Source organism: Trametes versicolor (genome assembly GCF_000271585.1).
Source record: "Trametes versicolor FP-101664 SS1 unplaced genomic scaffold TRAVEscaffold_6, whole genome shotgun sequence".
NCBI classification, from domain to species: Eukaryota; Fungi; Basidiomycota; class Agaricomycetes; order Polyporales; family Polyporaceae; genus Trametes; species Trametes versicolor.
The window spans coordinates 409,503-435,523 of record NW_007360326.1 but is presented as its reverse complement, the minus strand read 5'-3'; the positions used below and the strand labels follow the sequence as shown (position 1 = coordinate 435,523).

Here is a 26,021-nt window from a genome sequence, read left to right as displayed (position 1 = left end):
AATGCATACTACAATCTTCGTGATGCTCACTCTTGTCGATGATCGCATGTCATAAGTACTCATCTTCAAGCCCACCATCGCACGGAAACGCCTTTCAGATATTACCATCACGGGTATACACCGCATGGGATACATACTACTACCAGACGGACGACGCACGCGGCCAGGGAACCCACAGCGCAGCAGCCCCGGATGTGAACAGCGACAGTACAAGCCCCGCCCTTCGAACCGCGTCCGAAAGAAACCGATTGCACGGGAAAATTCTACAGCACCCCGGCGCAGGCACAGCGTAACGTAACGTAGCGTAGCGGGGACATTTGTTTGTATGAGACACAACACGCGCGGCCGTCGCGCGTCGCACCGGAGGTCGTTCGCACATTGGGGGGAGGCATGGGCAGACCAGGCAGAGTGAGGGCGGAGAGACCGGGACCTAATCGAGACATTGGCGGGCACGCACACAGCGGAAGCGTCAGGTGGAGATCGAGAGAGTGGATATAGATAGATCGATGCATGACATGGGGGTGACGAGGCAGTGCGGGAGACGACGGAGCATTGAACCTGGGGGAGGGGGCCGGCCGCTGCTCACTTGTTCTTGGCGATTTCACGCGCGGCCTTGATGAGCGGGGCGAGTGTCCGTAGGGGCTCAGACAGCTTGAAGAAGGGATGCTGCGCAGGGAGGGGATGTGGATGTAAGCCGGAGATGTGTTGACACGCATACAGCCACACGTACCTGGAGCAGCTCGGATGCATTGGGCCGCTTCTCAGCATCTACCTCTAAGGTCTTCCCGAGGTAGTCCCGGAATATTGGTGAGAGCGACTCGGGGTTCGCAATCTGAGGCGTCCCGTTGGTCGCGATGAGGTACAGCGCCTTCAAGGGGTTCTGGTTGAGATATGGCGGTTCGCCCTCGATCATCTCTGCGAAACGATGTTAGGTGACCATCGCACCGATGGCAACTCGCGTCAACGTACCAATGGCCATGATACCCAAACTCCAGATGTCAACCTTCGGTCCGTACTCTTTCCGCGTAACGACCTCCGGTGCCATCCAGTATGGCGTACCGACCATGGTCGTGCGCTTGGAGTTGGCCTCGGATATTTGCGCGCAGAAACCGAAGTCGGCTGTGAAATCAAGAGTAAATACTGCAGCACGACCTGAGTTGAACGATTGGACGTACTGAGCTTGATGTCACCGTTCAAGCTGAGCAGCACGTTGTCGCTCTTGATATCACGGTGAATGACGCCATGTCGGTGGAGGTGCTCGAGCCCTTGCGCGGTCTCGCGCGACACAGCGGCGATCTGGCCCTCCGTCATCAAATTCGCAGTGACGACGTCCGTGAGCGAACCGCCCTCCATGTACTCCATGACGACCCACAGCTCGTTCTTGTGCAGGAACGAGTCGATGTAGTTGACAATGTTCGGGTGCCGCGAGGCGCGCATGACGAGGATCTCGTTGATGATGAGGTCCTTCTTCGGTTGCTTGTCGAGGTCCATCTGCTTGATCGCGACCGACAGGTTCGTCCCGACCTGGTACGCAGTGTAGACGCCGCCCGACGCACTACACCCCTACTATGAGCGACGTCACAATAAGCTCAAACGTAAAGGAGGCTCACCCGGCACCGATCTTGACAAGGTTCCGGTAGAGCTTCGTCGGGTCCGCGTCTGTGCAGATCTGCTGCAGCCGCTTCACGATGTCCGCCTCCTTGTCTTTGTCCTTCTCCTTCTTCTCTCGCCTCCGCGGGGTCGCGGTACCCGATGCGGCGGCCTTCTGCAGGCTCGCCGCTGCCGCACTCGGCTGAGGCTGCGACGCCGGACCCCGTCCGTCGCGCTCGCGCATACTTGGGGAAGACTTGAGGGCCAAATCCGTCTGCGATGATCCCGGTGATGCCTTCGGGGGCTTGGACGGCATGGCGATTTGCGACTGAGCATGGTGGTTAGGCGAATGGTGTGAGGGAGATTGACCCGGACCCGGTGACCGGTGGTCGCGCGTTGTATTCGCCCGTGCAAGCTGCTCAGATGGCTTGAGAGGCTTAGATTGCGGAAGACGTTGCGACGTCGAGCGGTCGAGGGCTGTAGTAGCAGGTGAAGGTGGAGCGGGAGCCATGCGTTGGGCCACGGGCGTGCCCGAGGTGCCCGAGGGCATACTGTTCGCATGCGAAGGCTTCTTGGGCGGCGGAGGAGCTGGCCGGGGCGATTGAAGACCCTCGTCCATGAATGTCTTCGGCGCCATCGTGCTCGCAGAGGGCGTGGGGGGAGTAGGAGCGGAAATAGCACCCATCTTGTCCCAGACGGACGTGTCCCCCCGGTTGTTCTCCTGGTAGAACTTCACAATCTCCATGACCGCCTGCGGGTTCTTCTCCTGCTCCAGCTTGGAAATGCCGCTCTCCTGCAAGAGCTGTTGCCATTCCTTTGGTAGACCCGTGAACTCGCCCGTCGAAGTATTGAAGCCGACATGCGTCAGGTGGACTGGATCGTACGGCGTGCTGATCTCCGGCCGCTTGGAACTGTTGAGGAAGTCGGACATGAAGGTGAACATACCCTTCTTCGATTTCGTTGTAGTCCCGCTCCGCGACCTGCTCCCCGCACTACTGATCGTGCTTGGGGTGGGTGGCACCGGCGGCAATGGTGGTTGCTGATAGTCCACGAATTGGCTTTGCTGTAGCCTCGGGTCGGAGGGATCAGGGTAGTAAGGGACGTCACTTGAGACCAGAACGGGATCGGAGAGCCGTTGCCGGGCCAGGTTAGCCTGAGTGGGGAACATGTCCGTGAGGTTGGCGGTGTTGGCCCGTGAGGGGCGCGGAGGGGGCGAGGCAGTCATGCTGTAGGAGTCGTCCTTCGCGTGGTTGCTGGTGGAACGAGAAGAAGCAAAGGGGTCGCGATCAACGGGATGGGTGTTCTGCTTGCGAGGTGGCGGCTTCTGGAGGGAGTTACGGACCCGCGGAGGTGTCCCGGACGAGTTCTTCGCGATTGGAGGAGGCGGCGGTGCCTGTCTAGAGGGTGCGAAGGAGTCTGAGTAGCCGTTTGCGGCAGCGGCGTGGAGATGGGCCTCGGCAAGGAGATCGTTGTACTCCTGGATGGACTCGCGGGATGGGCGGTGGTACTCAACAGTGATTTTTGAGTGGCGGTTATTGGGCGGAGACTGGGGAGACCTCTGGTTGAGCGCGCTTTGCGACGTCGACATATGCGCAGCCTAGGAAGGACTGAGAAATGATGGTGAAACGAGCGGAGGAATGAGCTGGTCGTGGACGGAAGACACAGATCTAGAGGTCGGCCTGTGGCGGAGCGGTGCAAGACAGCAACGATCGCGATCACCCTCTTTCTTTCACGCCTCGCTGTTGCGAGTCGGCCAGTGGACTGTTGTGTCGAGTGTGCGGCTGCTGCGGCCACTGCAGCCAAAAGGGACCAATGCGGCGGTTGTCGTCGTCGAGGACGGGCGCAGTGATTGACGAAATTGGCACAAGCGAGGCAGCTGGGGGCAGCTGGGGCGTCTCCTTATCGATTTCATTATGCACCTAATTAATATCCACCGCCGGCCTCTATAGCAACCTGCAGGCCGCATTCTCTAGGCTCCCTGTAACACCTCTCGCTCTGTTGAGCGCATCGTGGACGTACAGCGGCGACTACGGCATCAGTACGGGCTGGGAAATCGAAGCTGCGAGTTTATCGTCATGGAAGGTATACGATAATGCAGTATAGTGTCCATATATGCACTCATTTTCTCGTGGATGTCAAATCTATGCAAATGGTCCGTGCGCGTGCGAACCTCTCTACCTTTCCCAACTCTCGCCGCGAAGTTCCTAGTCTCCGTTGCCGCCTGTAATAAAAATGGATGACAATCGCGATCAATTTCTTCGAAGTTCCCCCTGCGGTAGTTCGCTGCCGCCGGCGATGCAGACGGAAAAAAAAATTACACCGCGCGGTCACGTGTAAAACGCGTCGCGGTTCCGGACGTTGCGACTGACCAGAATTCCCTACCACACCGCGATTGCTCTTACCGCTACCACGTGCTGCAACCGACTACTCTCGCCGCTTTTGTAGCACCAGTAAAGAAAGATGAATATGACGACCGCTGTATGATACATATCCACAAACTGAAAAGCAATAATTACACAAACCCAGCGAAGGACATGCGCGACCGCTTCCATGTGAAGACAAAAGCCGAAGGCCCTGCTTTCGATATCCCTTACCAGCAGACATAATATTATGTGCAGAAACGCATAGTCGCACTAGAGCTGCCACCAGTTCAATTAGCAAGTGAATGCTTTCTGTGCCGCAAGCAAGCAGGGAGGTTCAACGTACACAGCTTGGATTCTTAAAGCTGCCGCGAATGAAATCAGCGAATGCGCGAAGGCTTGTACCGCAGCGACCCGGACGAGGACGACGCACCTGGACACAGCTCTCGCCCTCCTCTACATCGCACGACCGCTCATGTGGAGTGCTCGAGATACTGGGCGTGAGGAACACGATGGTGCTGACAGGTGCGTTGCGCGCAGAGCTCTTCCCCGGGCCCTCGAAATGGGAGGCGCGGGCATTTAGCTGAGCGAGCAGCGCGTTGACGTACACTGGGAGCTGCGAGGTCAGGATGATGTCCGGCCGGTTTGACGTTAAGTTGGGTACGCACGCTTGCTCAAAACGAAGTAGAATGCGAAGTAGATGAAGTTGGAGTGGTCACACCCGAACTGACAACGACGGGTGAGCCAGGGGCGACGCAAAATACGCAAGGCGGCGCGTGACATACCGAGATGAGTGCGGCGAGTGCACATAGACTGCGTTGTGATTCATTAGTTGCGATGGGCCATCCCGCGGACGTCTACCTTCGGAGAAGGCTTGCAATCCTACGCACCTCGTGAGGAGGCCTGTGTTGATGCTGTATGCCATCAGGGATCTAAGGATCATGTTCGACCTATGGACGTGGGGAAATGCACGCGGAGTATATCAACACGCAGGTAGAGCATGATTACTGATAGTAGATGCAACAGTCTGCCTACCTGCGCAAACCCGTCCTGAGACTCCAGAGCACGCGGCATTGCGCGATGGCAATGATCAGGTCTCCCGAAGCCTCCGCGGAGAAACCAAGATATAGCGTCCACTGTTGTATCCCGATGTACGATCACTATCTAAACGAATACCAGAAATTTTGTAGGACGCACTGCATAAGCTGGGACTTCGCTATACGATCGTAACGAGTACCTGCAATTACGAGGTCCACTAGGCGTCAGTGCATAAATTGGATGATATGCTCACAGCTTTATAGCGAAGTCTAGTAAGACACTGTAGTCAGTCACATTGCTATGGCGGGGATACTTCAAGTTGATAGATCGAGGCTTACATATCGCATCCACTATAACCGAAGCCGCAGTCAGTTATTGGTTCAATACGTGTGAATATCGTTCCGGCGTACCGAAGATGACGACACAAAACGTTGCCTAGCGTATAGTGGTTTCAGCAGAAAAGCCTTGCGCCAGAGATGCTGAACAACATACGATGACCGCAGGGAGTATCCAATTACGCTTGCTTACTACCGTGATCGGACACTTTCACTACGGAGTCGACAAATCGCAGATACAGGTACTTACAGGCCCACAGACGGTAGCCAAAAATGCTTTGCGAACAGAGCGCATACGGACAGTTTAGCGCAACTCTACACTTCAAGCGGCCAACCTGAGGTGCTCACCATCGAACCACAGAGTTACTGATATTCTGAGGCAAACGGAGCAGTTCAGTCAACATGCTAAGAAAGGGAAAGGGCGAGGCGAAAACCCACAGAGACTATGATCATGGTCTATACAGACAAAGTCTGTCAGGCAACTTCAGGCGATTTCACACAGCGACTCGCCGGTATGGGCCTGTCACAGAAATCATCAGTCTCGATCCACCTAACGGGAACATGTACCCTACGTACCAGATTGGTTGTTGTATAGCTTCCAAATTGGTGAAATTGACGACGCAGTACCAATATAGCGCTAGGCTGATCAGGCAGGCGTGCAGAGTGTCTAAAATCCTAAACCGCACGCAGGATGAATAATCTATTCATATGCTAATGGGAAGTCCATTACCATAGCATCAGGACCTATGGAGGGGTGTTGAATATTCGCCTTTCACATATCCAATCACGCACCAATGCGAGATTCACTGACCGACAGTTTCAACTTTGTGCTATCCTTTTCAGATCTTCTCCAGAACACAAAGGCTTGAACACTAGTGATTCCGTAGAGCCTGCCATAAACGCGTGTCGTGAGCAAACCGCACGGTGTGGTGTGGGGTGAGCGATACCTACATCACGGTGAATATATGACCTACGAACACCGCCCCGAGTGTACTATCAAGGGGTATCCTTGTGCGAGACATCTGTCGCTACGATTCGAGGGATCTCCGTGAGGGAATGTCTGAGGATAGGATTCAGCGTTGTGTGGAGGGGACGAAGGGATACCTGGCTCGACAGCCACCGCAGCCATGCTGTCCGTTTCAGAGCTACCAGGAGTACCATCGCGTGGCTGTGACCGCCGATTTGTTACCCCTAGGATGTACTAGGAGGCGTTCTGGAGCAGACATCGGTGATTTCGCAGCCGCCACAAGACGGTCACTGCTGCAACATGCACATCTCGACGGTCTGTGTAACATGAACTCTAGTTCGAATGATACTTGTATCTTTGATGATCTGTCAAGCGAGGTACAGTTCACTAGGAATGCAAGGTGAGCGTCCCGTCGCTCACGGAAGAACTTTAAACTTACCTTTTCTACTTATAGAGATTTCTTACCTCAACGACGTAGGCGTGGTGGGAGACGTGCCGCGTGCGCGGTGAGTATCGTTCTATGGCCAACCCTGGGCCGAGATGGAAGGTAAAGGCCGCTGTCCTTCCTGATGGCCTAGGTAAATGCTCGACCATACAGAATTCGATTGGTACAGCGTGAAGAGAAACCGACGAACAAAAGACATGGTGGTCCTACTCAAATTTCGGACTCTGGGCTAACGACGCGTATAGACGGGCGCTAGCATCGGCAACGGCCGAGAGCCAGGTTATAAGTAGATCGAAAGCACTCAGACTTAGGCAGTGGTAGAACTCTCGCCGCGAACTTCACCTGGGCTGTTTGAGGCTCTTCGCAGGTGGAGTGTTTTCAGGTAACAACGCCTGGTATATACGTGCATAGATGTGTGTCCTTATATGCTGCTAGTGGCAACCAACTTAAACGCATTGCATATGTAAATTATCATCGGAGCTGGCATGGAAGGTTTCGACAGCTGAGTATACCACAGTGGAACATACACTGGCTTTCTCCTGTGTCGAATATCCATGCGCATACGAACCTCTGCGATGACACGAAGAAATTTCGCGCGAGTGAGGGGAATTCGAAAGGCCAACGAAAATATACAGAAAACAGCGCGCGATCACGTGCGGTACGCGTCGCGGTGCCGCCGAGTGTTGGCCACCTGCGGTCCATTTCTCGTTCCCACCACCACTTCGTCGCGTCTCTCATCGTCCAAGAGGCCGGGTCTCCAGAGCTCTACCCCTTACCGCTACTGCTGTGATGGCTCCGTCTTCGAAGCAACCTATGTCTGGGCTACGGTCTATCAAACGCGACTTCTCTTCCAGCTCGTTACCTGCCGCAAGCCAGAGTTCTACAGTCTCCGATGCCGACTCTATTCCATGGGACCCTACGCCACCAAAGAAACTCACTGGTCTGGAACAACGCTTGAAGGACATACAAGACGCGCTCAACGCGCAAATATCGTCTTCGGAGACCACATTATCTCAGTCTCAGAAGCGGCCATCCTCGTCACAAAACCCGCCCGCCAAACGGCGACAACTACCAGGGAACTGGGACAAGGAGGAGAAAGCGGTGCCATCCGTGTCCAGGCCTTCATATCCCAGCGCGGCATCGACTCGCGCGGCGGCCCCAACACGCCAGGTAGACTCCAATGAAACTTTAGTGATCCCGTCAACCACGAAGAGTGGCGCAGCTTCCAAGCCTGCACCGGTGTTCCTCAGCCAGGAGCAAACGCATATATTGAGGCTGGTGGAATCTGGCCAGAGCTTATTCTACACGGGCAGTGCCGGTGAGTCCTTAATAATGTGCACGGATCACTTTCACCTACACAAGTATGCTATTCGTATACTTGCACTCGCTATCCGCAGTGAAGTATCCAAGAAGTTCGGATGGCCCGAACACCATATGCAGCTTACGTGGCGCAGGACTTCGACACTATCCGCGAGCTTGTTCAATAGCCATCCATCCCGAGCACCATGTGTAAGAGCGCATATAGTTAGCATTTGCTCACACGTCTCCCTCAGGTGCCGGAAAGTCCGTCCTACTCCGAGAGATCATCAAGTCCCTGAAGAAACGCTTTGCGAAAATCCCCGATGCTGTTGCTGTGACTGCTTCCACAGGTATGTCGCCAATAGACTTCGCGCGAACGGCATCTTATGTGATGCCGCTTAGGTATCGCGGCCTGCAACATCGGTGGAGTAACTATACACTCGTTCGCTGGCATCGGCCTGGGAGCGGAAAACCATGAGCAGCTTGCGAGCAAGGTCAAGAAGAATCGCAAGGCCACTACCCGGTGGTTGCGCACCAAGGTCCTCATCATCGATGAAGGTAAGCTGACGTCCACTGACTGTGCTCACATACGGCTGTTGCTCATGCGCCAGTGCAAAAGTGTCCATGGTCGACGGCGACCTCTTCGACAAGCTCGCGCGTATCGGACAACTCATTCGGAAGCGACCTGAGCCATTTGGGGGCATCCAAGTACGCGCAGCATCCCGCATTCCACGCGTCCGTGTCCGGGGCCGTGCTGACAAGGTTCCCAGGTCGTCGTCACAGGCGACTTCTTCCAGCTGCCCCCCGTGATGAAAGGCAGCGGGACCGTAAAGTTCGCATTCGAGGGCGAGATGTGGCCGCAGACGATCAAGAAGACCTTCAACCTCACGAAGGTGTTCCGGCAGCGCGACCCCGAGTTCGTCGACATGCTCAACGAGATGCGGTTCGGACGTCTTACGGACAAGTCCATCAAGCGCTTCAAAGCGCTGTCGCGAGATATTGTATACGAAGATGGACTTGGTGCGACGGAGCTGTCAGTTTCACCCGCATATATCGTGTGCTATGGATGGATGCTGACGTGGTGCGCAGCTTCCCGAGACGCGAGGATGTGGAGCGGTCCAACGGCGTGCGGATGACTGGAATCACGGGCAAGGAGCAGGTGTACAGCGCATATGACGGCGGGACCGTCACCGACCTCCAACAGCGCGAAAAGATGCTCGCGAACTTCATGCCGCCCAAGCGGCTGGTTTTGAAAGAAGGCGCGCAGGTCATGCTGATCAAGAACATGGACGAAATGCTGGTGAACGGGACGATGGGCAAGATCCTGCGCTTCGTCGACCCCGCCGCGCCTCTCGACCACGAGGACGGCCTTCTTGGCGGAAAGCCCCCGTCGAAACCGGCCTCGAAGCCTGCAAAGGACCCCAAGGCGAGCCTGAGCGGGCGCCAGCTCCTCCCGCTCGTCGAGTTCCTGCAGCCGGGGGGCATCCGCCGGCAGGTCGTCATCCAGCCCGAGAACTGGAAGGTCGAGCTGCCGAGCGGCGAGATCCAGGTCAGCCGGACGCAGGTATGTGCTACTATGCTCGGCTTACGATAGACGCGGGATGACGGCTGATTGAGCTGGGTACATGCTAGCTACCGCTGATCCTGGCGTGGGCGATGTCTATTCACAAGTCCCAGGGGCAGACCTTGGAGCGTGTCAAGGTCGACCTCGCAAAAGTCTTCGAGAAGGGTAGGTGGCTCCTCTCCGCACAATTCCCCTTCGCTCATTCTCGGAACGCACGCAGGACAAGCATATGTTGCTCTCTCGCGTGCAACATCTCTGGATGGACTGCAAGTCTTGCACTTCGACCCCTTGAAGGTACGTGCTGTCAACTCCCTCCTTCGTTGCCCATGTGAACATCCTTTTCAGGTGCAAGCGCACCCGAAGGTGGTGGAGTGGAGCAAGACGCTGGAAACGGTCAAAGACTAAATTACAAGGTTCCGGAGCATAGCATCCATCATGCGAGATTCTACGATACTTTATTGATCAGCTACGGACTCGTGATCGCAACCTGATGTACTATACATGAAGCATGATGTGCAGAGATGATGGTTCAACGTTCAATACTCATACAGGCCCCAGCGGGCATAATGGTACAGATGTGATGGTGGATGGTGGCAATGATGAGTGAATGTGCGAAGTCCGAGGAACTACCAATACGGGGCCCAGCCTGCATCATCATCATGCGTGAGCTGACAACGCCCCTAGATGCAGCGCAGGCGACTCACCGATGTACATCAGCGCGAGGTTGGACGGATCGCTTGCCTCCGTGATGAGCTCGTTCACGGTGTACTCGACGCTGAGCGTCTTGTCCAGCTTGCGCGCGACGGCCGAGAGCGCGCGGTCCGCGGCCTCGTCCGCCGCGCCGCTCGCCATGTCGATCCCGATGGCGAACCGGAATGCCTCCCCGGTGAGCTGCGCGGTCTCGTCGGGCACGCTAGCCTGCGCGCGCTTGATCTTGAGCTCGCTCGCCGTCCAGGAGTGCAGCGGGTCGTACTTGAAGACCTCGAGCACGGTCAGGATGATCTCGGAGCCGTCGCGCAGCACCCGCAGGGTCTCTTCGGCGCACCGCTGGAAGACGCCCTGGGTGCCGGAGATGCCCAGTCCATCGACCATGTCTGCGGTCAGCCGGAAGGGAACGCGTTCGGGTTGCGGAAGCAACTTCCCCTGTGGATTCCAAACTGTCAGATATGCGCAATGTGAGGGTGCTCGTGACCGTACCTGTTCGAACGCGATGCCGAGATCGATGTGCACGACTTCGCCCGTCTTGTTGTCGATGAGGATGTTCGACGTGTGCCTGTCGCCGACGCCCAGGACGTGACCCACGATGGAGTTCGTCGCGACGCTGCGCGCGTAGTGTAGGCGCATTGTGTACCACGACATGGGCGTCTTGTGCTTCTCCGTGAAGTAGTGCCGCATGACCGGCTTACACTTCTCCTGGGTTTGCAGAAACCGCTGGATAACCACCTCCGGCTTGTCGTGCCAATCCGTCTTCGGCGGTGGGCCCGTTATGGTGTTGCGCAGCTCACTTTCGAGGTAGTCCTCTGGTCGGTATCTTGTACTTCGCGTTAGCACCGGGTTCCGCTCGGGATAACACATGCGCATACCTGATATGTGCGGGCAATAGCCAGGTCGCCAACGGCATCGTGTTCTCGACAAACTCCAGGACACCGGCCTGGGGATCGAGTGGGATGACCTTGTAGCCGCGGACGCTGAGATTACGCTGTTTCGTCTCCCGGTCGCGACGGAGAACGACATTGACCAGATCAAACACTTGCTCCATGACCGCATCCTGCCGCAGATCATCGTTGCCTTCACCTTTGTACTGTGACGAGCAAGGATGAATTGATATGCTGTATTATACGAACTGCTGTGCAAACTCACGAGCTGCTTGTAGTATCTCCCGTCGAAGCCGCGACAGTTGATGATCTTGGGTAGGTTGACTCCTCCTGCGGTAGTGTATTGGGAGTCGAACTGGTCTATCCAAGCGCAGTCCTCATATCGAGTCGTTGGATCGATGGGTGTATGTGCAGTGATCACTGGGACCTTGATGTTACTGATCCGTCGTATGAGTAGGTTGTCGGGGATCTTGTTATCCTTCTTTTTGCCCTTGATTGGATACTTCGCCCATTCCAACGACGCGTCACAAACAAGCTCGACATTGCGAACGCGCTCAGAAGACAGAGGATCCGTCCGTAGCTTGTCGAAGAGGTCCGTGGCGGCCACACCGCGCTCCATCTGGGAGGACGGCTGCGATGTCTGTCGCCCTGATTGCCGTCTGGAAGAGGATGCCTGCGGTGCAGCGCGGTCGACCTTCAGGCAGTACAGTGGGAAAAGTGTATGGAAGGGATGTTCGCGGCACATACGCTGTATGATGCCCTGCAGGATAGACTGGTTGGGGGAAGGCACACCCTGTTCGGGGTTCCACAGGCGAGCCGTCAGCTGATGGGCGAGGAAGACGAACTTTCGAGAGGGGACGCGGGCCAGTGCCTCCTCGAACCGTAACTTCGCATCATCGCTATCGAAGTTGGCCAGCCAGAGCGAACACAGACGGATGGGCGAGTCATCGTCAAAGTTGTCGGAAGCTGATAGACAGCGGGAGTACATCTCGACCGCCAACGACAGGAAGGACGTGCGCTGCCCGAGTTGCTCTTGGGCACGTTCCTGGTCTTGCCTCAGCAGCTTTTCGGCCTGCTGTTGCTGCCGAGACAGAGAGCCGAAGTCGGCGTTGCCGTTGTGCTGCGCCCGCCTGAGCTCAATGGCCCGACGCTTCATTTCCTCTTTCTTGCGATCGATGTAGAGCTTCCAGCGGAGAGCGTCTGGCGACTTGGAGATAGCGTGGTATTGTCGCTCGGCGAAGATCGCATATTGGTGGAAGATTGAGGCCACAGAGCCGTCTTTGTCCACAGTAGATTGTATATCAGCCGCTAAGATGATGTCTGCTGCGGGCGTGAAGCATTCGGTGACAATTTGAGACGGTTTCTTCATTGACGCTTCCGCGGACCAAGTTCCCTATCGCATGTGTTTGGGATGAGCTCTACAGAAAATGAGATAAGCTGACTCACCAGCTGTGCCATTAGGCTGGCCTTGTGCAGTCTGGAAGGGACGTCATCGAGCAGCATGCCTTCACTACGAGGAGTGACGAGTGCGCCGAGGGACTTGATCGCTAGCTTCGGTTCCTTCATGAGCCAAAGGACGTTGGAGAATTCGCGAGCAACGCTTGAAGAAGGGTGCTTCTCGAGAGCCTGGGCTCGTGTGATGGAGTTGAGGGAGACTTGCGCTTCGTTGGCATCCCGAGCTCTTTCAGACAGACACAGAAGACAAGCCTTCTCTAGGTCCAGTAAGGCAGCGCAAAATGGGGAAAGGAGGTCGCCGATCTGCTCCCGTTGCTCTTTCTGCCTGAGCGAACGGATGAGCGAAATTCGGGTCGTCATGATTGCTTCGATATTCCCAAAGCTGGACAGACAGTCGTTAGCTAGGACAATCCGGATAAGAACGCTATACTCACTCGAATTCTGGCTCCAGAGAGGTGAAGGATCGCCATCTGTCCCCATCGACGGTGCCACCCTGTAGATCCATCTGGGCATCGCTACTTCTCCACAGTCGAATCTGCTCCAAACACATGAGGTTCTGCGCTACTCGACGGATCTCGGTGAAGTTCTCGCCGCCCAGATCGCGAAGACGTTGCATCTCAAGCATGAAAGCTCGTCGAGTGACGCTGTCCACAACGTGTCCGTCCCTCTCCCTGTAGACCGCTCGCATCGCCAAGTAGAGAGTCGCTCCGGAATCATCAGACGCTAGGGTGTCTGGTAGGTCCCAAGTCTCGGCACGCCACCCCAAGTTGTAGGCCAGAGTGCCGGTGCCCAGCGAATTGTCCGAATCCGAGAACTGCTGGAGGGTACTCATAGCCAGGTGATTGAAACCAAACGAGTACAGGGCTTGGATGATGCCGTCAGTGTCAGCGGCTCCTGCTGCTCCCGACTCGAGGACCGCGCCATGGTAGCGGAAGGCCTTGTCCCACTGGTTCTCGTGACGAAGACGTTTGACGAGAAAATTTTGCAGATCGTCCGTCTGGATGCCGTAGAAACCGTCAGGTTCGTCGATATGGCTGTAGATATCGAAAAGGATGTTCTCCGTGGAGATGTTCTGCGACTTGGCCTTCAAGCAAGGATATTCTCTAGCAAGTTCGAGAAATAGGAGAGCAGTGGTGTAGGCGCCACACTTGATGGCGCAGCTCCCGAGGAGTGCAAAGTCTATGGAAAGCCATTTGTCGTGGGCGAGAGCATCGTGGGCGCGAGCAATGAGGGATTTGGAAGTGTGGGAGTGCAAGTCTTTATCTGGAGGTAGTGGTGGATGCGATGGATGAAAAGAGCGGAGATGCAGAACAACGCTGATGATAGCCCGGTGGCAAGACACATCGGCGTCGGGGTACGCAAGGACGGAAGAGAAGTAATCGGAGAGAAGTGATTTGAGCGATGTAGGGGATGAGTGTGTATGGTCATCGAATTCGATCTGCAGCAGGGTGTGACAGAGTACGGGGAGGACGTCTTCGGCAAAGGCATGATCTGTGCGCAAGAGGGTGGACAGTGGAGAGAAGAAAACGTCGCGGCTTCCCAGTGTGTCGCAGAGAAGCGTTGCGACGCAGGTGATCCATCCCGGAAAATCTGAGGTTAGATGCATCGTTTCCTCGCTAGCGAAGATTGAAGGCAGATCCGGCGCGGCATGTTCCAGCTGGGGTTCGCGGAATGCTCGCATATAGTCAAGCTCCCGACGGGTCTCGGAAGGGAGAGTGGCGTCAACGAAGGTTTCCGAAGAGGGGACAGACATCACAGCTCGCAACGTCGTGTAGACGACATGCACTTGCGGTGCAGGGGACGTGTCCAACATCGCCAGCAACGACAGGATGATAGCAGACCGTGCTAAATCAACATCCGCACGCGGAGCGAAACCCTTTAGGTGGCTAGGGACAGGCTTGGCTTCTGTGGCTTTGCGGTGACGACTGCATGCGGTTTCCGGCGCGAACTGTTCGCTACCGAGGCTATCGATACGACCATGGTGCAGCACGAGGAGTGAGGTGAACGCGTCGATGTCGCTGTCGACGAGGTACTCTTGTGGCGGTATACACGCCTTCAGCCTCCAAAAGTCCGAGCCCCCGAAGTGGCGCCCTCTCTCTTCATCGTTCTCGCGAGATGCAACATCGTAGATCTTCCTGACGAGTCGGAACCGGCTGGAGGAGACACCGTCCTCTTTGAGCGCGGAGAGTAGATCGGGTAGATGGAGATTGTCACAAGCCGAACGCAAGGAGGGGGGAAGCTCTCGAGGCCACGCAGCGAGCGCCCGGATGACTAGCTTCCTCAAGGGTTTACTCTTTCGGAGGAAATCCGCCTGAGTCTCCGCCCAAGCCATGAGCTGGGTACCCAGCTCCACCAGGTAGGGTGTCCCAGTCGTCTCGAGAAATCCATGTGCGAGCGTGCTAGTCCGGATGAGGACGTCGGCTAAGCGATGGTCCGGCTTCGCAACGTGGGTCTTATACAGCGACAGAGACCATTCGAGCAAAGACTGAGCGCTATGGGCCAAGTCGGATTGAGCGAACAAAACAGTAGTGCGCCGCATCAACACACGCAGGAGGCTGGTATCCTGGAAGTGGACGTGATGGCAAGATATCCAGAGGCATATGGCGTTGAGCATCCGGTATTGCTCGTTGACCAGAGGGGACCGCTCGATGTCTGCGAAGAGATGGTGCAGGACATGGTATGTGACGGCGGACGAACTGCCGTCCTTGACTCGATTGCAATACCAGGAGAGAGCGCGGAGGACGCTATACGTGCCGTAGCAGGGGAGATTGGGCTTGTGGGCATCGAATGTGTCGAGAGCGCGGTATTTGGTGATCGAGAGGAAAGTCTCCACAGCGGCGTCGGCGCCGTTCAGCTGAAGGGCAGCCACGATAGGTCCATTCCCAGAGACGTCGTGGTCTTCGAGGGTCTTCAGGATAGAGACGGCGATGCGGTCCACGTTCTGTTGCAGAAGTTGCTTGAAGAGCTCCTTATGCTTGACAAGCCTGGTCTTCGCGATCAGTACGCCTTCCAGCTCTCTTTCCATGAGGCCCTGATCGTCAGCATCTCCGTAGCGGTCCAGCCAGAAAACGATCTGATGGGCGATGAGTTCGGGGAAACACTCCCTGATGACGTCGTCCTCGCCCTTCTGGATGGCCTGGCAGTGGCGTACAAAGAGCTCCTTCCCGGTTTCCGCTTCCTCTGCCGTCCCGTCGGCCAAAAGATTGGTAGGAGTAAATGCGCGGACAGTGACCTCCGCGCACTCCCGCCGATCGCGATATCCGAGCAGGTCCGGGGGGAAACGGTAGATGTCGATGCTGGCCACGCGCATGGAGTAGGCGAATTGCGAAGAGTAGCAATTGAAGAGGTCGGCGAATCGCTCCATTCCTAGCCGGGCCGTAACACCCATGAGGGTCGCTTTGAGGTAGGGATTGAAGCGTTGTTGGAAGAAGGAAATCTCAAGTAAGTGCCAAAAGGCTCCTCTCCTGACCGACGCCTCAGATATGACTACGTTCCCGAGGGACAGGAACCGAGTGAGGATGTGTTCGAAACTACGACGAATCATGATCAGCATAAGCAACCTAGCGAGCAATTGCAGCGACTTACAGCTCTGTCTCCGACGAGAGTTGAGTGTGAATTTCGGCGTAGACATCCATCAAGTCGCGACCGGCGAGGCGACCGACAGTGAAGAGCCGAGGGCTAGTTGCAGCGACACGAAAGCGGATCCGGATGTCGTTATCCGTTCCGAAGGTAGGCAAGAGAGCTGCAGGGAAGTCTTCAGGTTCTGCCGTCTCGCCGTCCGCGTGAGGGATCGCCCAGCTCTCCTGCCTTGGGTCCAGGGCCAGATACCGATCGAAGAATCGGATGATAGCGTCCCGTACGCGCCACGACTGCTGGCTTGACGCATTCAACAGTCTTACACATTGGATGCAGTAGAACCGAGCTTTCCCGCCGATTTCTAGTTCATCCGCCATAGGTCCGTGCCAAAGGTGAGAAGTCGCCTCGATGGTGCGGACGACAAGAAGCTTCGCCGAGATGTTGCTCTTGTACTCGTAGGTGGAGCAGAGATCGTCCACCTGCGATAGAACCTCCTTAAGGTTCGATCGACTGAGATGAAGCTTCCGATGTTCGACCTGATCGAGGAAAGGGGGCGCGACGACGAGGAACTGGGAGGATGTGCAGTTCGAGATGAGCTCCAATAGTTCTTTGTCGTGCGTTGGCTCCCCAGAGGACGACTGCAGGATAGGGACGACAGTGAGGGCACTGATGCACGTCCGTACGATATGACTGTCATGTGTCGCGACGGCAGACAGCTTCTGAGCCGCTTCTGCCGATACCGAGGTGTCCAATGCAGAGGCAAAGTCGTCGTGAAAGCCAGCATTCTTGTGCGATTTCCCGGATGTCGACTGTTCGATAGTCATGCGGAGCACGTCTCGCAGACGTTTCAACAAGTCGGCGAACGCATCCTGTACCTACAGCGTTACGTATCGTTAGCCTCTCCATGAACAACGTAGCAGAGAATGCTTACATCGGCGCTACGGAAGACAGCCTTCTGCAAAGCGTGACGCAGCGCTCCGTCCGTGTAATTTGCACCCGTCGACGAACGTAATCGCCGTAGTACCTCTGTCCGAATGCCCGTTCTTTCCCCAGGAGGCACTAAGGCTTCCCAGCCGCTATTTCCCAGGTCACCGTTGCTATCGTCGTCAGTTAGGACCACAGGATCGAAAGCACCCAGCAGCAAACGCCGTTCATGTGCTTCCCAACGTTGGTCAGTGAGAGCAGGGGCGATGGTACCGATCAGCTTGCATGCGGCCTGTATGACACGTCGGTTCGACTGGATGCCGTTCAGAAGAAGCGACGCCTCGAAGAAAAGAGCAGAGACGGCGAGATCTAGCGAAGAGCGAAGGGTCTCCACAGTGGGTTTGCTGAAGGACCCCTCCTTGGCCGTTAGCGCCTCATTCAGCGCCTCCAGAGACTTCAACAAGAAGGCGGAAAGACGACGCTCCCGGCCCCTTGCTGGAGAGAGGTCTGCGGTATCCACATCTTCCACTAGGGGCCTGTCCGCCACTCCGTCGGGAGAGTTGGCCGGCGAAGCAGGCGCGTGGGCGGTGGAAGGGCGCGGAGGTTCATAGGGAGGAAGGCGGGCGTGTAGTTGGAAGTCGCGGATGACCCTCGTCTGTATCTCCTCAGCCATTGCATCCACGATTGGGGAAGGCGGGAGCATGATCTCGCAGCGAAGCCTCGCTCTCCGCGAGCTGCCAGTGATCGCCTCGAGTAGCGCGTGTATGTGCGCGACCGTGTGCGTCGGCATCGCGGTCCTCCGCCCCACGTCAATCCTCCACGCTTCCGTGAGCCAGGAGAGGACCTTTTCCTCCATCTGCATACGGTACAAGCGGACGTCTTGATTGGCGAAGCGGAGGCAAAGCACCATGAAGTTGCAGACAGAATCGTAGGGATACGCCGGACCCTGCACATCCAGGTCCTTGACGAACGCTTCGATCTCCCCTAGGACCCGCTGTGCAGAAAGGAGGCGCTTCGAGTGGAGGAGAAGTACGTGGGCCGTATGACAGGCTGCGCGAGAAACAGCGGGCACATTGGCGCGGCGCATGGCGTGCGTCCACACTGGGTCCCACAGCGCAGGCAGATCCGAGGTCGAATGTGGGTCAACACTGGAGGGTAGGGGAGCTCCGCAGCCCGCATGAGCAATGGCGGCTAGACACATGAACGTCCACGATTGGATCTCAGCATCCTCGAAAGACACGAGCGATGTCAGAGAGATGACGAAATCGCGTCGTAGCTGCTCGTGAAGGACAAGCCAATGCCTTTCGGCGAAGAAGAGAAGAACCTGAAGATGGTGGATCTTCGCGCCGCGCGGAGTGGGCGACTGTATCGTATACAGCAATGAGACGATAGGGTTCTCCAACTTCTGCTTTTTTCGCCTAGCGGTAGGAGTCGAGTAGCTCGACTCAGAATGGCGATATATCTAAAACAATGATCAAAAAGAAAAGACGTATCAACACGTCTGAGTCTCCTCACCTTCTCAGCGCAATCGGCTTGAAGTTCTAGGGCAGCCCAAGTCAAAGCGCGCGTCCTGCTGAGACCCCAACCATATTGAAAGGTCCTAGAGGTGAACGGCTTCCTCGTGATCGAGTCATCGCGACCTTCAGTAACGTGCGACTGCAATGAGCCAAGCCCAAGGTTCGACGAAGTCCTGTTCGCTATTCCTTCGGCGGCCAACCAGAGCGCGTCAAAGGCGTCTATCCGACGGTCTTTCGGCTCATCTCCCAGAGGTTCCGCAGCTAGGGCCGGGAAGAGCATCCGCAAAATGATTACCAGGTCATCCGATTTCTCCCCGTCTTTTGCGCTCCACATGGCCACCAGAGGGTGCCAAGCGTCTGCAGAAAACACGGCAACCGGCAGGCGACAGTTGAGAGTATAGTGACTGAGAGCCGCGGAGAGGCCAGAAAGATAATCGTGCCGCAAGGAGGAATCTATGGCGTGCACCTGGAGGAAATGAGAGAAGTATGTGAGCAATCTGCGTGGGAATGAACGAGGATCCTCTTTGTTGACGTCTTCAGGATATAATAGAATGGGGCCGGTCGGCGAGCGGAGAAGGAGGGTAATGATTCTCATGAAGGGAGCTTGTATGGAGATTGGTTGCCGGACGGCACCCTGCCCGATGGACGGGCCCGGACGAGCGTTGCCGCCAGTCGACACGCCATCGCGCCTTGGACGCTTGAGGGAAGAAGCCGCCTCGGCCTCGTTGTACTCGCATCCTCCTTCAGGATCTTCCACGTCGAGGTGGTCTTCCAGCATACGTCGCGGTGCTCGGTTCAAGACGATGTTGAAGCTGAGAGCCAGGATGTCGTGCCATGTGTCATCGGGAACCGCCTGGAGATGAGGCTTCCACAAGAGAACAGACTCTATCGTGTGCGCGTAGTCGGAAGCAATGGCGTTAACGAGTTTTCCCTCCTTAACGACGCCCTGACAGAGATGCTTGAGCAGAGGCTTGAGTACCCTGTTGGTCAGATACTGTTTGCTGTTGCTGACTAGATATCGCAATGTGCTGGCTATTTCGATCAGCCGGGCAAGGGAGCGGTCGCTCGGACCAGCGCCTTCGAAGGCAGACACAGAACCCAACTTGCTGATACATTTCTTCAGCTGCGCCTGGTATGCTGTGAAAACGGCTTGATATACGACCAGCCAGCCCTTGCGTTCGCCACGCTTGTTGAAACGAGCGAATGCCGAGGGATGGGCGAAGGTCTCCCTGAGAGACTTGATTGCCTTCTCTCGTACTGTCTCTTTGTCGCTCTCGGCGTCCTGTATTACATCGTCGAGTGTCTTCTCGTCTAGCCTCGACATGGGTCTACCTCGAGTGCAGATCGTTAGTCAAAATGCAGAAAGATTGCGAAGAGGATACTTGCCGAGCCTTGGTCAGGATCTGTGAGCAAGCTAGAAGGATTTGGACAAAGTGCAGCGGCGGCACCAGGGCAATGCAGCATCAGGCGCTAACACGCGTACGCGTTCATTGCTCTTGTTTGGTTTGTGGCTGAAATTGCGCCACTGCGGCAAATCCCATCCTTCTCACTATAGCTAGAAGTTGTCCAATGTCTACGGTGACTTGCATCCTCCCGCATGCGTGCGCTTCTACCCTCCTGAAGTCCATTGCGCTCATAACGAACCGTCCTTGCCTAACGCAGCGGTAATCTGTTCGAGACATTGTAAGTTACCATGGTTGGGCCGTGTTCACTATCCAAGAAAATTCTCAACTTATTTCTGCGCGATTTGGCCGCCGAAGAGCTTCAAGTTGGTCATGCTGACAGCCATGCAGATGTCTTCAGACGTACAAGATATGCTCGCCACTCGAAAGCAAGTGGAGGATGAGATTGCTACGCATGCACAGGCCATCATCGACCTCCGAGGTCGTCTGAACACCATGACCTCCATTGCCCGTTTACCCCCTGAACTCCTCTCAGAAGTCTTCCTCCACGTAGTGAGGGACTCCTACTACACGGACATGTCCCCCAACTACCCCCCTTACGGCACTGCGCGTTTCTACAACTGGGTCAAGGTCTCTCATGTGTGTCGCAGCTGGCGCGCAATCGCCCTCGGCACCCCTCGACTATGGGGGCATATCATTCTCACCAAACGGCCCGTTGTGGAAGATATCCTCGCCCGGTCGAAGAAAGCGCCACTGCTGGTCCGCGCTTGCATCTTGTCTAGCACAGACGAGCGCGCGCAGCTTCTCGAGAATGTGCTGCAAGACTCCTCGCGGCTACAGGAGCTCCGTCTCTCGGGGCCGGCTCGCCTTCTTCAAGAGCTATGCCCGAAACTTACGGGGCCTGCTGGCAAACTCGAGACGTTGGTGCTCGCAGAAAACGCTGCCTACAGCCACGCCTACACTCCCAATGTCGGTGACACTGCTCTTTCCGCCGCGCTGTTCGAAGGACAACTCCCGCTCCTCCGCTCTCTCGAAATCCGCCGACTCGTTTTCAACTGGAAGAACCCTGTCCTATCCTCAACTCTCACGAGCCTTGTCTTGGCCGGTCGTTTCGACTCGCAGTCGATGCTCGGATCCTTCGACCAGCTTCTGGTCACGCTCGAGACCATGACACACCTGGAGTCCCTGGAGATCGAGGATGCCATCCCCCGCCTTCCGTCTGAAACTGTGGCACTTCCGACGCCTGAGCGTAAAGTCGCTTTACCACGCTTGCGCTGTATTGCCTTAACAGGGCAGTGCCTGGATTGCGCGAACCTAGCCCAACACCTCTCTTTGTCCCCGACGGCTCGCGCAGCACTCGTAGGCCGTGGCAGCAACAACAGCCGCGAGCTGATCCGCATCATGGGCGAGCATATAGCCCGTTACAAGCCTCTCCTTACCGCGCGTATCTCATCCTCATATAACGCCCAACTTCACCTGCGAGGCTGGCGTGCTTTAGTGGACCCCAGTGCCGCGCCGGAGCCGTGTATCGAGCTGCGCATCGACGCGCTGAGCTACCCCTCCCTGGCCAGCCATCTTGTGCACGACACTAAGGTGCTCGCGCAGGTCCGCACCCTCGAGATTGCGTCGCAGTATACCGACTGGCGCTGGAAGGTCGTCTTCGCTGGGATGCCAAAGCTGCGGACCCTGTCCATGTCCTACAACCCAGGGGAAGAGTTCATCAGCGCGCTTTCGAAGGTCTTACGGGGCAAGAAGGGCCGGTCGCCGTCGATGATTCTCCCGGACCTGCGCGTGGTCAAGTTCACCCAAACCCGGATGTGCAGGGGGGACTACGACGAAGATGAGGACGGGCCGGACTTCCTCGACCGGCTCGAGGACTGGCTCATCATGCGCTGCAACTACAACCTCCCCATCGACGAGCTTTACCTGGCTGGGTGTACGAACTTCACGGAGGACGAGATGGACCGGCTCGTCGGCCTCGTCCCGACACTCGACTGGGACGGGATGGTGGAGTTCGACAGCGGCAGTGAAGAAGACGAGGACGAGGACGAAGACGAAGAAGACGAGTATGACGATCCGTACTACGATGACATGATCGACTACGACTACGACTTTGACGGCGGCTACGATGGCGACTTCTTTGGGTTCTATTGACCCGCAGAGGATTAGGACTAGGTACGCTCCCTCCGCATAATGAAGATCCCGTCATAACAAGATTCCACCTACAGGTTGTTGCGGATTAGGAGTGATGGATCCAAACGCGCCGCCGCGCCGCTTCAAATTCCTACGATATCTGTCAGTACGTGATTTCTGTACATACTAATCCACCTTCAAAAGTGCTTTCCTGTAACTATCGACATCTCGTCTTTCACCAACCCCATGTGAATAGAAGTAGAAGTAGAATTGGCACATCCTTCCGGATCTTCAAATCACATGCACGCGTCAGCGTTTCCACAGGGTTCCTCCATGCCCTCTTCAGACAATGGCAACCTGGAGTTACCAAGGGATCATCTTATAGCGCACGACTCGCGTGAGTCCTTCGCGAGACGGGCCCGCGCGCAACTCGAGCGCCACAACTTAGCCACGGCGGCCTTTGAAAGTTTAACCCTGGATAAGCGGGAAGACCTCACTGCGAAGGGGCGCTCTCTCTCTCAATTTGACCTGCACTGAACGCTCTTGCTATCGGCGCTGTTCCCAGAGTGGGGAAAGCGCAGCACTGAAGAATCGTCTCTCAGGGATGTCAATGACTTCAAGTTTAACCGCAGCGACGGCGAGGTATTGTTTCAGAGAACGTGCATTTTAGCAATTCTCTTCATCGGAGCTTAAAATACCAACACTGCTATAATGAGAGCTACTTCATACCACTGACTCCGTTTGGAGGTCCGACAATGCTTGGCTATATTTGGACTCTGTTTGTGCGCCTCTCGAGTGGCTCCCGGCGAGTTGCGATCTTGACTTCTTGTCACTAACGTTCATCATCCGCCCGCGTCGCCTCATGTGAATCGGCGTCTTGGACATACGTCGGGCGCCACTTCATTAGCTACGCCTCATAAAACGATATCTTCTCGGGGTAGTTCGACACTTTCTTAGGCATCGCCCGCCGCTTCGGTCTTCGCTCGGACTTTTCCTCGTCTCCTATTTCAAGTTTTTGGAGCGCATATTGGACGACCGGTCAGTATCGACTCTGCGGCTTTTCTGCTTTGACTAATACAATTTAGATAATGCCTATACAGATTATGCATTCATTTCAAGGCAATCAGGATGTCCGTGACCATACACGCATCGCTCTGGAGGCCCAAATCTATACACACGAGAATGCCATTATCGAGCTCAAGAGCCGTATCAACGGGATGGCGTTTACGGCGCGCCTTCCCCCCGAAATTCTCTCGGAGATCTTCACGTTGGTCGCAGTCGACTACTACCAGGCGAAACGGTGGCACCACTTTGGCTCTACGCACGCCTACAAGTGGATCACGCTGACGCATGTCTGTCGCGCTTGGCGAGAGATCGCTCTCGATACACCGAGGCTGTGGAGCCATATTGTTCTGACACAACCAGCGGTGGCGAAACAGGTCCTCGCCCGGTCGAAGAAAGCTCCTCTTTGGCTCTCAGCCAGTCTCAATCACTCAGATGATCAACGCGCGGAGACCATGGACGTTCTGATGAAGGAGTCGGGTCGGCTCAAGGAACTGCATCTTACCGGTCCCGCACATACTGTCCAAGCACTCTCTGCCAAGTGGAGGATGAGTGCCGACCTCTTGGAGACAATCAACATCAGCTCTGACTTCAGGCAGTTCGATCCCGCCTCCCTTCTTCCCGCCCCACCCCTTTCCTCCGATATCTTCTCCGGACAAACACCAAAGCTCCGCCACTTGCAGATACACCGAATCGCTGTCGATTGGAGCAACCCTCTCTTTTGCAACACCCTCAAGACCCTGATTATCCACACCGTGTACGACAATGCACCCAGTCTCGGCGAGTTCTCCCAACTTCTCGACGCGCTCGAGGCGATGCCGCAGCTAGAGAGGCTGCAACTTAACGAGTCGATCCCTCGCCTGCCCGACGATACTACGCAACTATCGCACCATGTACAACGTACCATCTCCCTCCAGCATCTTCGCCATATCGAGCTATTTTCCGACGCTATCGACTCAGCCAACCTCTTGCGCCATATCTCTGCTCCTGCTGAATTACGCCTGACTGTGAGCGGCCGCACCGAGCGAGGCGTCACAGATCTCGTGCATATCTTTAGCGAATGTCTTGGCCGTTCCACGCCATTCCGCACAGCGCGGTTAGCACCGCTATACTCTTCCCAGGTCTCCATGAAACTGTGGCGCTCCTACGTGGATTCTATCGAAGGCGGGAACGTCGTGCCACCGTCGGACGCGGAGCTCACCCTGGACGCATACCCGCATTCGCGCGCGCTACAAGCGCTCATCCAACTGTCGACATTCTTCACCCAGATCTACCGCTTCGAGGTACAGCTCGAGGCGCATCGCAGTTGGGACTGGGAGATGATTTTCGGGCGCATGCCACAAGTTCGAGTGCTCTCAGTCACGGGCCAGGGCGACCTCGGCTTCCTCCCGGCGCTCGCGACTCTCCGCTACGACGACGATGCTGACGCCCAAGCACAAATTGACGGGAACGAGAAGCCCCCCCTCCGACATCTTCACACGCTCGAGCTCAGTGGCGTGCGCTTCGGATGCGGGCACTCCGACCACCAGTCGCACTTCCTGGAGGCGCTGCTCGACTGGCTTATCCTGCGCTGCAACTACGGCGTCCCGATCTTGCGGCTCGTGCTGCGCGCGTGCATAAACGTGGAGGGCGACGCCATCGAGCGCTTGCAGGAGGTGGTCCCTGACATCGAGTGGGATGAGCGCGAGTACCTCGAGGAAGAAGGTTACCTGGAAGGGATGTTCGAGCCCGTCGCGCCGTGGCCGGGGGAGCAGCTCTTCTATGCCCCGGAGGTCCCGGACGTCCTAGGCCACCTGTACCACCATAACTTGAACGACGACCCCTATGGCCTCGACTTCTATATGCCAGTGATACCGTTTGGACATTGAAAGTCACATGTGCGTGCCATCTCTTAGCATTGTGGGCCGTGCCCCTGCGCTCATTCCATGATAACCCAGGGTCCATGGACAGCGCCAATCCGACAGCTGGGCGAAGGACCCGCAGTAACGGGGACAATGTATCGGACATATCTAGTGTTTGTATCTATAAGGTTGATATTTGCTAGTGCAATCGAAGCAGAAACGGAATTACCGGCGGCATATTGAAGACAAAATATCAGCAACAGGTTGATTTAGTACTCTCAATGCACTACTTCGTCCCTCAAGCAATTCCGCAGTCGAGAGCGTCCTGCTCGTCCCGGTGCCTTGGCGGCCCCTGTACGTGCGTACGCCCCCGCTCGCCCCACCCATTATGCGCACCGCTGATATTAGTGCTACACGTCCATAGCGGCGCTATCATCCCACTCTCACGAAACTCGGCGAGAGGCTGTTTGCGCACATGCCGCGCCTGCACACATTCGTGTTCTCGGACGGATATATGAGCCGCAATATGTACGCCCGCTATCGCATCCATATCTATATTGTGGAGTTCGCGTGCCTGGAGGCCTGGCAGGTCCATGCGCCCACTCTGCGGACAGTGGGATCCACGCACAAGTGGAACTGGGTGAAGACGGGGCGGGGATGGGAATCCGACGACGAAAAGGCAATGGAGTGGCTTGAGTGGCATAATTCAGGAGGACGCTCAGAAGATGAGGAGGACTAGAAACTCAACTTTCTAATCCCTCAGCGATTAAGACGTTATTCCCGGTGCAGGCTAGCGTAGTAAAATGTACATGGTCGCTGCAAACACATGCGTGGGTACCATCACGCCCCTTGTAAGCACCGCAGATGCTCACCCACGCCAGTTCACAGCGGTGAGACGACAATGGATTTGTCCTCCG

At 56.2% G+C, this 26,021-nt stretch overlaps 7 protein-coding genes across 7 annotated transcripts; 2 read left to right on the top strand and 5 right to left on the bottom strand.

Annotated features, from left to right (window-relative positions):
* Positions 1–189: 189 nt before the first annotated feature.
* Positions 190–3,408, bottom strand: TRAVEDRAFT_167674 (Pkinase-domain-containing protein). Its single transcript, XM_008040387.1, has 5 exons — positions 1,611–3,408; positions 1,176–1,555; positions 970–1,119; positions 731–915; positions 190–666 (listed from the first exon to the last, which is right to left on the bottom strand). The coding sequence occupies exons 1-5, from the start codon at positions 3,176–3,178 to the stop codon at positions 583–585; spliced, it is 2,367 nt and encodes a 788-aa protein (XP_008038578.1). The 5' UTR covers positions 3,179–3,408; the 3' UTR covers positions 190–582.
* Positions 3,409–4,506: 1,098 nt separating this feature from the next.
* Positions 4,507–5,107, bottom strand: TRAVEDRAFT_85367 (uncharacterized protein; the record flags this gene model as incomplete). Its single annotated transcript, XM_008040386.1, has 5 exons — positions 4,507–4,559; positions 4,619–4,676; positions 4,736–4,763; positions 4,841–4,900; positions 4,986–5,107. Coding segments are annotated over 5 exons (321 nt in total), but the record flags the coding sequence as incomplete, so codon positions are not given.
* A 710-nt stretch (positions 5,108–5,817) lies between these two features.
* TRAVEDRAFT_123436 (uncharacterized protein) lies at positions 5,818–6,257 on the bottom strand (the record flags this gene model as incomplete). The annotated part of the gene is made up of 2 exons (XM_008040385.1): positions 5,818–6,023; positions 6,131–6,257. Coding segments are annotated over 2 exons (333 nt in total), but the record flags the coding sequence as incomplete, so codon positions are not given.
* A 2,385-nt stretch (positions 6,258–8,642) lies between these two features.
* Positions 8,643–8,878, bottom strand: TRAVEDRAFT_95470 (uncharacterized protein; the record flags this gene model as incomplete). The annotated part of the gene is made up of 2 exons (XM_008040384.1): positions 8,643–8,719; positions 8,794–8,878. Coding segments are annotated over 2 exons (162 nt in total), but the record flags the coding sequence as incomplete, so codon positions are not given.
* A 475-nt stretch (positions 8,879–9,353) lies between these two features.
* On the bottom strand, positions 9,354–19,968 carry TRAVEDRAFT_148287 (uncharacterized protein). Its single transcript, XM_008040383.1, has 13 exons — positions 18,664–19,968; positions 17,156–18,610; positions 16,234–17,099; positions 13,083–16,178; positions 12,640–13,030; positions 11,459–12,586; positions 11,182–11,399; positions 10,796–11,129; positions 10,303–10,741; positions 9,944–10,244; positions 9,819–9,892; positions 9,667–9,763; positions 9,354–9,598 (listed from the first exon to the last, which is right to left on the bottom strand). Exons 1-10 carry the CDS (start codon positions 19,441–19,443, stop codon positions 10,225–10,227), a joined length of 8,727 nt encoding a protein of 2,908 aa, XP_008038574.1. The 5' UTR covers positions 19,444–19,968; the 3' UTR covers positions 9,354–9,598; positions 9,667–9,763; positions 9,819–9,892; positions 9,944–10,224.
* A 490-nt stretch (positions 19,969–20,458) lies between these two features.
* Positions 20,459–22,222, top strand: TRAVEDRAFT_47390 (uncharacterized protein; the record flags this gene model as incomplete). The annotated part of the gene is made up of 1 exon (XM_008040114.1): positions 20,459–22,222. The coding sequence occupies one exon, from the start codon at positions 20,459–20,461 to the stop codon at positions 22,220–22,222; it is 1,764 nt and encodes a 587-aa protein (XP_008038305.1).
* Positions 22,223–23,289: 1,067 nt separating this feature from the next.
* Positions 23,290–25,131, top strand: TRAVEDRAFT_47389 (uncharacterized protein; the record flags this gene model as incomplete). Its single annotated transcript, XM_008040113.1, has 1 exon — positions 23,290–25,131. The coding sequence occupies one exon, from the start codon at positions 23,290–23,292 to the stop codon at positions 25,129–25,131; it is 1,842 nt and encodes a 613-aa protein (XP_008038304.1).
* Between the last annotated feature and the right edge of the window lie 890 nt (positions 25,132–26,021).